At 43.1% G+C, this 15,130-nt stretch overlaps 1 protein-coding gene across 1 annotated transcript in view; it reads left to right on the plus strand.

The window, feature by feature from the left end:
• caln2 (calneuron 2) overlaps positions 1-15,130 on the plus strand; it is a 73,645-nt gene that overhangs the window by 9,926 nt on the left and 48,589 nt on the right. The window contains exon 2 of the mRNA XM_029770230.1: positions 2,586-2,710. Coding sequence (XP_029626090.1) covers positions 2,593-2,710 — 118 coding nt within the window. The 5' untranslated portion in view covers positions 2,586-2,592. The remainder of the gene's footprint in view (positions 1-2,585; positions 2,711-15,130) is intronic.

The following is a 15,130-nucleotide window of genomic DNA, read 5'->3' on the forward strand; positions in this document are numbered from 1 at the left end:
TTTGAAGGTAAGACCCAGATGCAGACTGTGTCGGAGTAACAATGTTTATTACGGCAACAGGGCAGGCAAACGACAGGTCAAGGCAGGCAAGGGTCGGTAATCCAGAGGTGGTGCAAAGGTACAGGATGGCAGGCAGGCTCAGGGTCAGGGGCAGGCAGAGTGGACAGGCAGGCGGGCTCAGAGACGATACAGGCAAGGGTCAAAACCAGGAGGGCGAGCGAAAAGAGAGACTGAGGAGAAGCAGGAGCTGAGATGAAGAACGCTGGTTGACTTGACAAACAAGATGAACTGGCAACAGACAAACGGAGAACACAGGTATAAATACACAGGGGATAATGGGGAAGATGGGCGATACCTGGAGGGGGTGGAGACAATCACCAAGACAGGTGAAGCAGATCAGGGAGTGACAAAATTGTTATTTTTACTCATCAGTCTACACACAATAATGTTTGCAAATGTATTAAAAATATAAAACGGAAATATGACATTTACATAAGTATTCAGACCCTTTACTCAGTACTTTGTTGAAGCACCTTTGGCAGCGATTAAAGCCTCGAGTCTTCTTGGGTATGACGCTACAAGCTTGGCACACCTGTATTTGGGGGGTTTCTCCCATTCCTCTCTGCAGATCTTCTCAAGCTCTGTCATGTTGGATGGGGAGCGTTGCTGCATAGCTATTATCAGGTCTCTCCAGAGATGTTCAATCGGCTTCAAGTCTGGGCTCTGGCTGGGCCACTCAAGGACATTCAGAGACTTGTCCCAAAGCCACTCCTGCGTTGTCTTGGCTGTGTGCTTAAGGTCATTGTCCTGTTGGAAGGTGAACCTTCGCCCCAATCTGAGGTCCTGAGCGCTCTGGAGCAGGTTTTCATCAAGGATCTCTCAGTACTTTGCTCCGTTCATCTTTGCCTCCATCCTGACTAGTCTCCCAGTCCCTGCAGCTGAAAAACATCCTGACAGCATGATGCTGCCAACACCATGCTTCACCGTCGGGATGGTGCCAGGTTTCCTCCAGACGTGACGCTTAGCATTCAGGCCAACGAGTTCAATCTTGGTTTCATCAGTCCAGAGAATCTTGTTTCCAAACTTCTTCCATTTAAGAATGATGGAGGCCACTGTGCTCTTGGGGACCTTCAATGCTGCAGAATTTTTTTGGCACCCTTCCCCAGATCTGTGCCTCGACACAGTCCTGTCTCAGAGCTCTACGGACAATTCCTTCAACCTGATAGCTTGGTTTTTGCTCTAACATGCACTGTCAACTGTGGGACCTTATATAGACAGGTGTGTGCCTTTCCAAATCATGTACAATCAATTGAATTTACCACAGGTGGACTCCAATGAAAACAGGATGCACCTGAGCTCAATTTCGAGTCTCATAGCAAATGGTCTGAATACTTATGTAAATTAGGTGTTTCAGATTTTTATTTTAAATACATTTGGAAAAATCTATGAAAGCCTGTTTTGGCTTTTTTATTGTGGGGTATTGTGTGTAGATTGCTGAGAAAAAAATAACATTTAATCAATTTTAGAATAAGGCTGTAACGTAACAAAATGCGGAAAAAGTCAAGGGGTCTGAATACTTTCCGAAGGCACTGTATGTCCTCTGTTTAGGTCATCAAAGCATACCTCTACATTTACCAGTTCTCTTACCCTTTACCCTGCATATATTTCTGCTCTACTCTTCTGTCCTTTCGTCCTCTGCTTTTATACAAGGGATTCAAAGTCAACAGAGGAGTCTTTTCATTGTGTGGAGAGGAGAGGAAAGCAGAGGGGGGAAAGCGAAGAGAAGAATGTGTGTAGACTGGCCTTCCTCTCAATCTGTCCCAGCAGTAAAGAGACATGTCTCTCTGTCTCTTTGTGCAACAGGCCTGTAGATAGTACCTGTATAAAAACACTCCTTTTTCTCCATCTCCTGCTCCCTCTCAGGGATCTTTGTCTGTCAGTCTCCCCCTTTCTCTGTCTCTATCTCTCTCTCTTTCTCTCTGCTGTTGATAACTCTCTTTGTCATGACGTGAGCATCGGTGCATCTGTCAGGTGGTGAGGTCGCTCAGTGAGCCACTCTGTCTCTGTGGAAATGGACTGGAGGGACAGGAAGATGTCAGACACATTGACAGGAGGGTTAGAATAAATGATGGAGGGAGAGTGAGTGAGAGAAAGGGATGAAATAAAGGGGGGAGTGGTAATATAATATAATAATATACGTGCGTGGTTAATGACAAGGGTTGAGGAGGTGCGGGGAGCAAGGTGGGAGGGAGGGAGGAAGGGAGGGAGGGAGGGAGTAGTGACAGCAGGGTTAGATTAAGTGATGGAGAGTGACAGGACTTTATTCAGGTTTTTATCTCTCTGGGCCAGATGCCTGAGGCCGAAACTGAGGGAGGAGGAGGGAAGGAGGAGATGGGTGGAGGGAAGGGGAGGAGGAAGGGAGATGCGGACGAGTAGGCAGGGAGAGAGGGAGACTTGGGAGCGAGGGAGGAGGAGAGGAGTAGAGGGGAGGAGGGAGAGAAAGATGGAGGATGTACACTTTCCTTCACACACTTATATTGGCTCACAGACCCTCAGCATTCAAAGTATATGTGTGTTTTTTGCAGAGAGAAGATGCCGTTCCACCACGTCAGGTCTACTCTGCTCTACACTGGAAGTCTCCTGAGCCGGACACTGTCTGAAGGGAGCGAAACCTTCCAACTCACCAGCATCTCCACAGAGGAGCTAGGAGGTCAGTGTGTGTGCGTGCGCGTGTGTGTGTGTGCTTGCGTGTTTATGTGTATGTATGTGTGTTACTGCGTGTTGCCAATTTATTAAAATAAAAAACAGAAATACTTTATTTACATAAGTATTCAGACCCTTTGCTATGAGACTCGAAATTGAGTCCACCTGTGGTAAATTCAATTGATTGGACATGATTATGAAAGGCACACACCTGTCTATATAAGGAACCACAGTTGACAGTGCATCTCAGAGAAAAAAACCAAGCCATGAGGTCGAAGGAATTGTCCGTAGAGCTCTGGGAAGGGATTGTGTCGAGGCACAGATCTGGGGAAGGGTGACAAAAAATGTCTGCAGCATTGAAGGTCCCCAAGAGCACAGTGGCCTCCATTATTCTTAAATGGAAGAAGTTTGGAAACAAGATTCTCTGGACTGATGAAACCAAGCGTCACATCTGGAGGAAACCTGGCACCACCCATACAGTGAAGCATGGTGTTGGCAGCATCATGCTGTGTTTTTTTCCAGCTGCAGGGACTGAGAGACTAGTCAGGATCGAGGGAAAGATGAACGGAGCAAAGTACATTGAGATCCTTGATGAAAACCTGCTCCAGAGCTCTCAGGACCTCAAATTGGGGCGAAGGTTCACCTTCCAAAATAACAATCTTACGTTCTCCCCTCGAGTGTAGCTCGTCTGAGGAGGAGACGTAAATGCCTGGGCCTAAACACACCAGGTAACACAGATGGAAGGGGAAGAAATGTGGGGTGTAATGAGCGAAAATAACCAGAACTCAATGTTAGCCCTCAGGGGATGTTTAGTAAAGTAATTAAACAAACAATATCAAAACACCCATAAAGAATCAGTAAAAAAAACAAAAAAATAAAAACACAACCAGGGAAGGTAAGAGAAGGGAATGTTTGGGATCGGGGTCCAAGTAATGAAAATAAACAAAAAGTCCCTCCTCTTCTACACACCTAATCCTTCCTAACACACTCTAAGCCCTAACCCACTGTCCTACCTGGTTCCAAGAAAATACAAGGGTGACACCCGCCCGGCTAACCTAGTGTATTAAACAATGGGTTATCTACGTGGGAATGTACACCCATGGGCAGATCTACCTTTTCCCTTCTCCAGGACCTAGGTAGAGTGGAGTACATCAGGAGGACAGGCTGAAACACAAACAAAGATAAGTTAAAACAACAAATCATCAACTAGCCAAAAAACAAGTGTCCCCTCTCTCTCTCCCTCTCTCCTCTTCTGGGTTCACACGGCAAACAGTTATCCTCTTCTCAATCAGCTACAGCTGGCAGGACTCCGGACCGAAGCCACGCCCACCATCGTCAGCCGCAACTCGGTACACCTGTAATGCCTAGGACACAAACACACTAACATGGGAAAATGGGGAGCAAGAAAAACGTGTCACACGTAACAAACAACAACCCTAAGCACACAGCCAAGACAACGCAGGAGTGGCTTCGGAACAAGTCTCTGAATGTCCTTGAGGGGCCCAGCCAGAGCCCGGACTTGAATCTGATCGAACATCTCTGGAGAGACCTGAAAATAGCTATGCAGCGATGCTCCCCATCCAACATGATAGAGCTTGAGAGGATCTGCAGAGAAGAATGGGAGAAGCTCCCCAAATACAGGTTTGCCAAGCTTGTAGCGTCATACCCAAGAAGACTCAAGGCTGTAATCGCTGCCAAAGGTGCTTCAACAAAGTACTGACTAAAGGGTCTGAATACTTATGTAAATGTGATATTACATATTTTTGTTATACACTGCTCAAAAAAATAAAGGGAACACTTAAACAACACATCCTAGATCTGAATGAAAGAAAGAATCTTATGAAATACTTTTTTCTTTACATAGTTGAATGTGCTGACAACAAAATCACACAAAAATAATCAATGGAAATCCAATTTATCAACCCATGGAGGTCTGGATTTGGAGTCACACTCAAAATTAAAGTGGAAAACCACACTACAGGCTGATCCAACTTTGATGTAATGTCCTTAAAACAAGTCAAAATGAAGCTCAGTAGTGTGTGTGGCCTCCACATGCCTGTATGACCTCCCTACAAAGCCTGGGCATGCTCCTGATGAGATGGCGGATGGTCTCCTGAGGGATCTCCTCCCAGACCTGGACTAAAGCATCCGCCAACTCCTGGACAGTCTGTGGTGCAACGTGGCGTTGGTGGATGGAGCGAGACATGATGTCCCAGATGTGCTCAATTGGATTCAGTCCATAGCATCAATGCCTTCCTCTTGCAGGAACTACTGACACACTCCAGCCACATGAGGTCTAGCATTGTCTTGCATTAGAAGGAACCCAGGGCCAACCGCACCAGCATATGGTCTCACAAGGGGTCTGAGGATCTCATCTCGGTACCTAATGGCAGTCAGGCTACCTCTGGCGAGCACATGGAGGGCTGTGCGGCCCCCCAAAGAAATGCCACCCCACACCATGACTGACCCACCGCCAAACCGGTCATGCTGGAGGATGTTGCAGGCAGCAGAACGTTCTCCACGGCGTCTCCAGACTCTCTCACGTCTGTCACATGTGCTCAGTGTGAACCTGCTTTCATCTGTGAAGAGCACAGGGCGCCAGTGGCAAATGCCAAACGTCCTGCACGGTGTTGGGCTGTAAGCACAACCCCCACCTGTGGACGTCGGGCCCTCATACCACCCTCATGGAGTCTGTTTCTGACCGTTTGAGCAGACACATGCACATTTGTGGCCTGCTTGAGGTCATTTTGCAGGGCTCTGGCAGTGCTCCTCCTTGCACAAAGGCGGAGGTAGCGGTGCTGCTGCTGGGTTGTTGCCCCCCTACGGCCTCCTCCACGTCTCCTGATGTACTGGCCTGTCTCCTGGTAGCGCCTCCATGCTCTGGACACTACACTGACAGACACAGCAAACCTTCTTGCCACAGCTCGCATTGATGTGCCATCCTGGATGAGCTGCACTACCTGAGCCACTTGTGTGGGTTGTAGACTCCGTCTCATGCTACCACTAGAGTGAAAGCACCGCCAGCATTCAAAAGTGACCAAAACATCAGCCAGGAAGCATAGGAACTGAGAAGTGGTCTGTGGTCCCCACCTGCAGAGCCACTCCTTTATTGGGGGTGTCTTGCTTATTGCCTATAATTTCCACCTGTTGTCTATTCCATTTGCACAACAGCATGTGAAATTTATTGTCAATCAGTGTTGCTTCCTAAGCGGACAGTTTGATTTCACAGAAGTGTGATTGACTTGGAGTTACATTGTGTTGTTTAAGTGTTCCCTTTATTTTTTTGAGCAGTATATAAATTTGAAAACATTTCTAATAACCTGTTTCTGCTTTGTCATTATGGGGTATTGTGTGTAGATTAATGAGGGGAAAAAAAACATTTAATCAATTTTAGAATAAGGCTGTAACGTAACAAAATGTGGAAAAAGTCAAGGGGTATGAATTATTTCCGAATGCACAGTATAAGCAAATGGGAGCCTTTGATGTGGAGAACAAAGCGATCCCATTGGGTGTTGGAGATGAATGGATCCTGATAATCCCGCCCATTCAGTTCGGAAAGCTATTTTCCAATCGACCTGTCTGTGAACGATAGTGTGTACCACCTTAGTGTTCATAGTACAACAGTTACACAACAGTGGTTGTACTTTAGTCTGGATTTGTTGCCATCAATCAGTTGTGGTTTTCTCAGTGAGGGAGGATGGATGTTCTGATGTACTAATGTACAGTACTGATGTACTGTTGTCAAATCAAATAAATAACATGTTATTGGCGAAATGCTTGTGTTCCTAGCTCCAACAGTGCAGTAGTATCTACAATTCACAATACACACACATCTAAAAGTAAAAAAATTGAATTAAGAAATATATAAATATTAGATCGAGCAATGTTGGAGTGGCATTGACTAAAATACTGTAGAATAGAATACAGTATATACATATGAGATGAGTAAAGCAGTATGTAAATATAATTTAAACATTATTAAAGAGTCTAGTGTTCCATTATTAAAGTGGCCAGTAATTTCAAGTCTATGTATATAGGGCAGCAGCCTCTAAGGAGCAGGGTTACATAACCAGTTCGAAGCCGGCTGGTGATGGCTGTTTAACAGTCTGATGGCCTTGAGATAGAAGCTGTTTTTCAGTCTCTCGGTCCCATCTTTGATGCACCTGTACTGACCTCACCTCCTGGATGATAGCGGGGAGAACAGGCCGTGGCTCGGGTGGTTATCAAATATTTATATATTTCTTAATTCCATTCTTTTACTTTTAGATTTGTGTTTATTGTTGTGAATCGTTTTTAGATATGACTGCACTGTTGGAGCTAGGAACACGAGCATTTCGCTACACCCGCACTAAATCTGCTAAATACTGTATGTGTATGTGACCAATAGAATTTGATTTGATTTGAACAATGGTGAACATCTTGAAGCAAGTGGGGAAAGCAGACTGGGATAGGGAGAGATTGAATATGTCCGTAAACACTCCAGCCAGCTGGTCTGCGCATGCTCTGAGGACGTGGCTAGGGATACCGTCTGGTCCGGCAGCGAGGGTTAACACGTTTAAATGTCTTACTTACGTCGGCCAAGGAGTAGGAGAGGCCACAGTCCTTGGTAGCTGGCCGCGTCGGTGCCACTGTGTTATCTGCAAATTGGACGAAAAAGGTGTTCAGCTTGTCCGGAAGAAAAATGTACTGATGCACTGATGTTCTGGTGTAGTGATGTACTGTTGTACTGTTGTACTGTTGTACTCATGTACTGTTGTAGTGATGTACTGATGTACTATTGTACTCATATACTGTTGTACAGATATAGTGATGTAGATGTAGTGATGTAGATGTAGTGATGTACTGATGTACTGTTGTACTCATATACTGTTGTACTGATGTACTGATGTACTCATGTACTGATGTACTGATGTTTATGAAGATTGAAGGTTCTATCACAGTGTGAGCCACACACACACACACACACACACACACACACACACACAGCAGTAATACATGTGACGGCTCATTCAGACATACAGCAGAAAATGTCTCTTCTGTATGGTGCTGCATACTGATAAATCATTTTGTTTTAGATGAAAGAGAGACACTGTCAATCCCATTCCCTTTGTTTGTAGCGAGAGCGAGAGAGAGAGAGAGAGAGAGAGAGAGAGGAGGGAAGGAGAGAGAGAGAGAGAGAGAGAGAAGCTCTGGGGTTGTTTTCTGTTGAAATGGGAGGTTTACAGGCTTTAGATGGGTGTTGTGACTTAACTCAAACACTCAGAGAACTGACAGAGCAAAGACAGGCGGGAGAGACACATCTAAGACTGGATTAGTACACTGACACAGAGGAGAGGAGACACGGGTGGAGAGAGTGGAGGGAAGGAGAGAGTGGAGGGAAGGAGAGAGAGAGAGAGAGAGAGAGAGAGAGAGGAGGGAAGGAGAGAGAGAGAGATGAGGATTTGTCAGTCAGAGAATAACAAACAGAGAGAAGTCAACAGAAGTGGGGCTCTGTGAGTCTGTAAACCAGGGCTTTGAAGACTCATTGATAAAGATAAGAAATATGGATGGGGGGAAGCTTATGTGACTTTTTGTCGAGCAAAACTTTTTGTGGAAGGTACTTTACTGCGTACAGACCCCCGCTCACTCAACGTCATTGAGCTATATCGAGTTTCCTTGTACAGTGCATTCGGAAAGTATTCAGACCCATTGACTTTTTTTACATTTTGTAAAAAAAAAATCTTATTCTAAAATGAATCAATAGTTTTTTCCCCACATCAATTTACATACAATACTCCATGATGACAAAGTAAAGACTGTTTTTCAGAAGAAAAAAATTAAATAAGAGATTTAATAAGGCTGATTTGTAATGGAATATCTACATAGGCGTACAGAGGTCCATTATCATTAACCATCACTCCTGTGTTCCAATGGCACGTAGTGTTAGCTAATCCAAAGATGGAGGCCAATGTGCTCTTGGGGACCTTCAAGGCTGCAGACATGTTTTGGTACCCTTCCCCAGATCTGTGTCTCGACACAGTCCTGTCTCTGAGCTCTATGGACAATTCCTTCAACCTCATGGTTTGGTTTTTGCTCTGAGATGCACTGTCAACTGTGGGACCTTATATAGACAGGTGTGTACCTTTCCAAATCATGTCCAATCAATTGAATTTACCACAGGTGGACTCCAATCAAGTTGTAGAAACATCTCAAGGATACTCAATGGAAACAGGATGCACCTCAGCTCAATTTTGAATCTCATAGCAAAGGGTCTGAATACTTTTGTAAATCAGGTATTTCAGTTATTTATTTAGAATACATTTGCACAAGTTTCAATTTTTTTTCACGTATTTTCATTATGGGTATTATGTGTAGATTGATGAGGGAAAAAATATATGTAATCTATTTTAGAATAAGGCTGTAACGTAAAAGAATGTGGAAAAAGTCTAGGGGTCTGACTACTTTCCCGTATATAAGTTGTAGGCCTATTTGTCGGGAAAACTGTGACGCGAGCTGTAGCCTATTGCATGTTTCTGTTTCTTTTACTAAAGAATGTTATACAATGTTTTGTCTGTTTGCTGCTTTTCATTAAATCATGTGTCTGTTCTTTTAGGTTATGACATCAAATATATATCTTCATATGGGCAAACTTATATTTTGTAGCAAAGGCATGATACCCTTAATGTTTTGTTGTTGTTTCTCTGTAATGCTACTAGCCACCTACCAATGTTATGAAGTTGACTTTAGCTAGCCCAGATTGGGAACCCATCTCCCAACCTCATAACTAGCTACCCAGAAGCCCTTTCAGGCTACCAATAAAATTAGAGTAGCTAGCTTGTGTAACTATATTAGCTGGAATGCCTGCTGGCAAGGTTGGTAGAATTTTATAAAGCCATTAAAACCTCTTAGCGCACGGATCCTGCTACCGGGATCAAAATTGACAACATCCGATGAAGCTGGAGCGCGCCAAATTCAAATCACAGAATTGGAATATTAAACATTCATGAACATACAAGTGTCCTACATCATTTAAAAGCTTAACTTCTTGTTAATTCAACCGCGTTGTCAGATTTCAAAAAGGCTTTACGGCGAAAGCATACCATGCGATTATCTGAGGACAGCGCCCCACACAAAAATACTTTTCCAAACCAGCACAGGCGTCACAAAAGTAACAAATAGCGATAAAATAAATCACTTACCTTTGAAGATCTTTCTCTGTTTGCAATCCCAAGGGTCCCAGCTACACAACAAATGGTCATTTTGTTCGATAAAGTCCTTCTTTATATTCCAAAAATGTCAGTTTAGTTGGTGCGCTTGATTGAGTAATCCACTTGTTCAACAGGCATACAAACGAATCCAAAAAGTTACCAGTAAAGTTCGTCCAAACAAGTCAAACAATGTTTCTAATTAATCCTCAGGTACTCTAATATCTAAATAAACAATAAAATTTAAGACGGGAATAGTATGTTCAATAGGGAAGATAAATAACGAAGAGCGCGCACCTCATTCACCTGCGCAACAAGACTACATTTCTAATGAGAGACACCTTGGAAAAACTACAACCACTCGCTCAGTTTTCAAAAAACAAGCCTGAAACCCTTTCTAAAGACTGTTGACATCTAGTGGAAGCCATAGGAACTGCAATCTGGGAGATATTTATTTGTATATCCCATAGACAAGCATTGAAATGGACTGTCACCTCAAAAAAACATTTTCCAGATGGATTTTCCTCGGGTTTTCGCCTGCCATATCAGTTGTGTTATACTCACAGACATTATTTTAACAGTTTTAGAAACTTCAGAGTGTGTTCTATCCAGAAGCATATCCTAGCTTCTGGGCCTGAGTAACAGGCAGTTCACTTTGGGCACGTCATTCATCCGAACTTCCGAACACTGCCCCCTAGCCCTAAGAGGTTTTTAATTACTAAATGTATATTCCTTTCAATCTTTTACCCAGATTTGCAGAGAAGCATATTTAATTTCTTAATTAAAAGGACCACCAGTCAGGAGGATACAGACATCTCAAGAGGTATGCTTAGAGATGCAGAAAATTCAACATATGTTTTACATCAACTAAGCATTGCAGGAAGAAGCTGAAAAATGATCCAACTTCAGACCACCCTCCAGCCATCCTCTCATACTTTGGAAACATTGTGATGGAAATATTGTGAAACACAAATGAACAATAGCCTCTATATGATTAAAGGGATCTCAGTCCATCTGTTACTGGGCTCTCACCATCATCATTATCATTATTTACATCATTGAAATTCACCAAATCCTTTTGTTCATAAGCCCACTAGGCTACTCATTTGTTGTCATTAAATCTAATGAATAATAGAATGGAAAATACCATTGGGTGTTTGTGCAATATCCTACACAATTGCGCATAGCAGCCTGGACTTGGTGTCCAATCCGATGCACAGAAACATTTTTATTTTATTTAACCTTTATTCACGAGGCAAGTCAGTTAAGAAGAAATTCTTATTTGCAATGACGGCCTACCACGGGCCAAACCCTAACCCGGACGACGCTGGGCCCATTACGCACCGCCATATGGGACTCCTAATCACGGCCAGTTGTGATACAGCCTGGAATCTAACCAGGGTCTCTAGTGATGCCTCTAGCACTGAGATGCAGTGCCTTAGACCGCTGCGCCACTCAGGAACCCAAACATAGGAAAACCTTAAATCAAATCAAATTTTATTTGTCACATGCACCGAATAATACCGTGAAATGCTTAGTTACAAGTCCTTAACCAACAATGCAGTTCATTCATTGACATGGTGCTTTCTCTGTTAATGAAATATTATAGACGCTGCTGTAAATCAAGCAGATAATCAACATAGGGGTATTGGATTGAATCCACCGTGGATCACAACTGTCTTCACTGACGCAACGAACCAGACTCCAAAATATTCTGGACATTCTTCCGAACACCGTATTCCCGTTGGCTGTTTCTGCATCAGCTGCTATATCCCAACAGCTGTTCGTCACTTGACTGTCATCAACAAAAATATTTCCTATATCAGCTGATGATGGTTGACAATATCACCAGGCCTAACTAAGCTGTAAACACCAAAGCATTTTTTAACTCAAATTCTTCTCGTAAGTTGTACTCAAAGTCAATGAAAGTCACAAATACTTAAAATGTTTATGTGATAGTCACACCAACTAAATTGTTTTAAGTTATGATAACAAATTTACTTTTTTCCCAGCATGCTTTAATGCAGGTACATTTTTTGGAATTGCTTTTATCTGTGTTTTTGCATGTACATTGAGTGATTGATCGATTAAATGTTATTCTACACAAAGAGAAATGTTTTCTAAACTAATCCATTTCATTTTTGCACCCATTACTGAAATGGTTGTTCCAGTTTAAATTGCTTAGATAGTTTCCTCCCACTGTTCTTAACCCTAGCAGTCATTATGAATGCAGGTTGTGGGTGAATACAAATTTCAACTGTTGGATAGCTGGCTAGATTCTAATAGGAATTACACATCACTTTGCAAGCCACAATAATGTGATTTATTCCACAAACTTTCTCAATTTCTCCACCATGTATATTCCAACCAGGATTTCTGGAAAACCTGGGAAATGTTTCCAGCATTTTGCAACCCTACTTGCAGGCCTGATGTGGCCTGTAAACTACTAGTTTCAGACCACTGTATAAGGCCTCATGATATATGTAATGGTTCAATTATAATGATAATATTTGCCTAGGAACTCACTTGATGAAGGCCGCAGGACTGAACATTATCGAATTCAGCAACCATGTCTCTGTCACAAATAAATACAGTCACGGGTGGTAACTCTACAATTCAATCGAAAAGGCATGGCACACTGGGAAATTATTGGAGACTTGGCTTAGTGGGGGCCTTAAATGTAAGTATACCATACTGTGAAAACAGCTGGATACCAAATGCGCAACAAGTAGCTAGGTGTCAAGTGTCAGTGTGCGGCGGGTCGGACGAAGTCAGGCGCAGGACACAGAACTGAGTAAAAACGTAACTTTACTCGAAAATAAACCAACAATTCCAATAATTCCAATAATAATTCCAATAATTCCACGCTGGGAAACACACCAGCTCACAGAAATACCAACCACTTAACAACGAACAAACATGCACAAAAACCATGGGGAAAACAGAGGGTTAAATAATGAACATGTAATTGGGGAATTGAAAACAGGTGTGCAAAACAAAGACAAAACAAAAGGAAAATGAAAAAGTGGATCGGCAATGGCTAGAAGGCCGGTGACGTCGACCGCCGAACGCCGCCCGAGCAAGGAGAGGGACCGACCTCGGTGGAAGTCGTGACACTAGGGCTGTTAGCCTATACTGAAGAACCAAACATGTCAGGTGACTCTTTCGGTTAGAACTATTCAAGTTTCAATCGCATAGGTTACATCAATTTGGATTTGTGTGCCCATGAAACTGTTTTCAGGCGTTGCCTAAAATATCAACATTAATATTTGATAAAGTGGTGCTGCCTTTAATAGCTTAAAACTCAACATCTCATAGACTCAGCAAGACTTTTGTCCCCGATGATGGCCCATAAGGGGTCGGTGGGTTTCTTTAGATATTCACGACTGATTAGAATGAAGCTTTCAGAACATTCACACCTAGCCTACTGGTCATTCAGCTCACGGTCGTCTGGAAACTTTCCTACCAGTGAAATGCAGGTCAGTCACATTTCCGTCTCCTTTTCATATCGAAACAATGGACGCCTATTGATAAAGGTTTTACATAGGCTATTGGTACCAATCACTATAGCCTAATACTCCTCCAATCGATGGAAAGATTTAGTGTGCTGTCGACAAACATTCTTATTCTTAAACATTCTTATATTGAATATGTGCTATTTTTTTTATTTATTAATTAATGTTAGTATGTTTATGGATTAACATTTTCATGTTAATCGCCCAACCCTGTTTTATCTATTCTATAAGGCTGTTTTGTCGTCTACAGCCTTTATATTAGACTTTATATCAGCCTTCAGACAGGATTAAACGAGTTTCCCTGCCGAGCCACTAGCCAACCGTGCCCCAGCCGACGGGTTTTCACACGCAACGGTGGGGAAGCGCACACAGGCAGGCGCGCTCGCGGACAAATTAATTAAAGGAACAGCATTCCCGCTGAAATATAATGCCTTGTGGCAGTGCTTCGGTCTCTTGAGGAGAGAGATAAAGAGGCAGTCTTTTAGCTTAATGTAAACCCAGAACAGTTTTCGGCACTCAACAATCAAATCATGGGCCTATTCAGTAAGAAACACAGGCTGCTGGGAGGTCCAACTATAGCTGGACATAAATCACAATGACACAGTGACTCCATTGTCGGCCAACACTGGCCATTGTCCTATATGAAATGTATAAATGCAGACACCGAAATTGTTTCTTTTAAGGGACAGTTCACCCAAATTACAAAATGACATATTGGTTTCCTTACCCTGTAAGTAGTCTATGGACCAGGTATGACAGCAATCCATGCTTTGGTTTTGTTTACCTGGCCACTGTTTCAAATGCGAACTTTTTTCATTTGTGGCAGAAATCCAATGTAAGTCAATGGTATACAGTGCATTCGGAAAGTATTCAGACCCTTTCCCCTTTTCCATATTTTGTTATGTTACAGCCTTATTCTAAAATTGATTAAATTATTGTTTTTGCTCATCAAGCTACTCACAATACCCCATAATGACAAAGCGAAAACAGGTTTTAAGAAATTTTAGCAAAACAAAAAAAGATATATCTTATTTATAAAAGTATTCAGACCCTTTGCTATGAGACTCGAAATTGTACTCAGGTGCATCCTGTTTCCATTGATGATCCTTGAGATGTTTCTTCAACTTGATTGGAGTCCACCTGTGCTAAATGAAACTGATTGGACATAGGCCTCCCAAGTGGCACAGTGGTCAAAGGCACTGCAGTGCTTGAGGTGTCACTACAGACCTGGGTTTGATCCCAGGCTGTGTTTGGTGGGCCGGGATTTCCTTGTCCCATCGCGCTTTAGGGACTCCTTGTGGCGAGCCGGGCGCCTGCAAGCTGACTTCGGTCACCTGCCTGAAAGTGTTTCTTCCGACACATTGATGCGACTTGCTTCCGGGTTAAGCGAGCAGTGTGACAAGAAGCAGTGCGGCTTGGTTGGGTCGTGTTTCGGAGGACGCATGGCTCTAAACCTTCGCCTCTCCCGAGTCCGTAGGGGAGTGGCAGCGATGGGACAAGACTGTAACTACCAATTGGATATCACAAAATGGGGGAGAAAAAGAGGTGGAAGTACAACAACATGATTTGGAAAGGCACAAACCTGTCTATATAAGGTCCCAAAGTTGACAGTGCATGTCAGAGCAAAACCAAGTCATGGGGTCTTAGGAATTGTTCATAGAGCTCCAAGACACTATTGTGTCGAGGCACAGATCTAGGGAAGGGTACCAAAAAATGTCTGCAGCATTG

The sequence above is a fragment of the Salmo trutta genome, chromosome 12, assembly GCF_901001165.1.
Source record: "Salmo trutta chromosome 12, fSalTru1.1, whole genome shotgun sequence".
In the NCBI taxonomy this organism is placed as follows: domain Eukaryota; kingdom Metazoa; phylum Chordata; class Actinopteri; order Salmoniformes; family Salmonidae; genus Salmo; species Salmo trutta.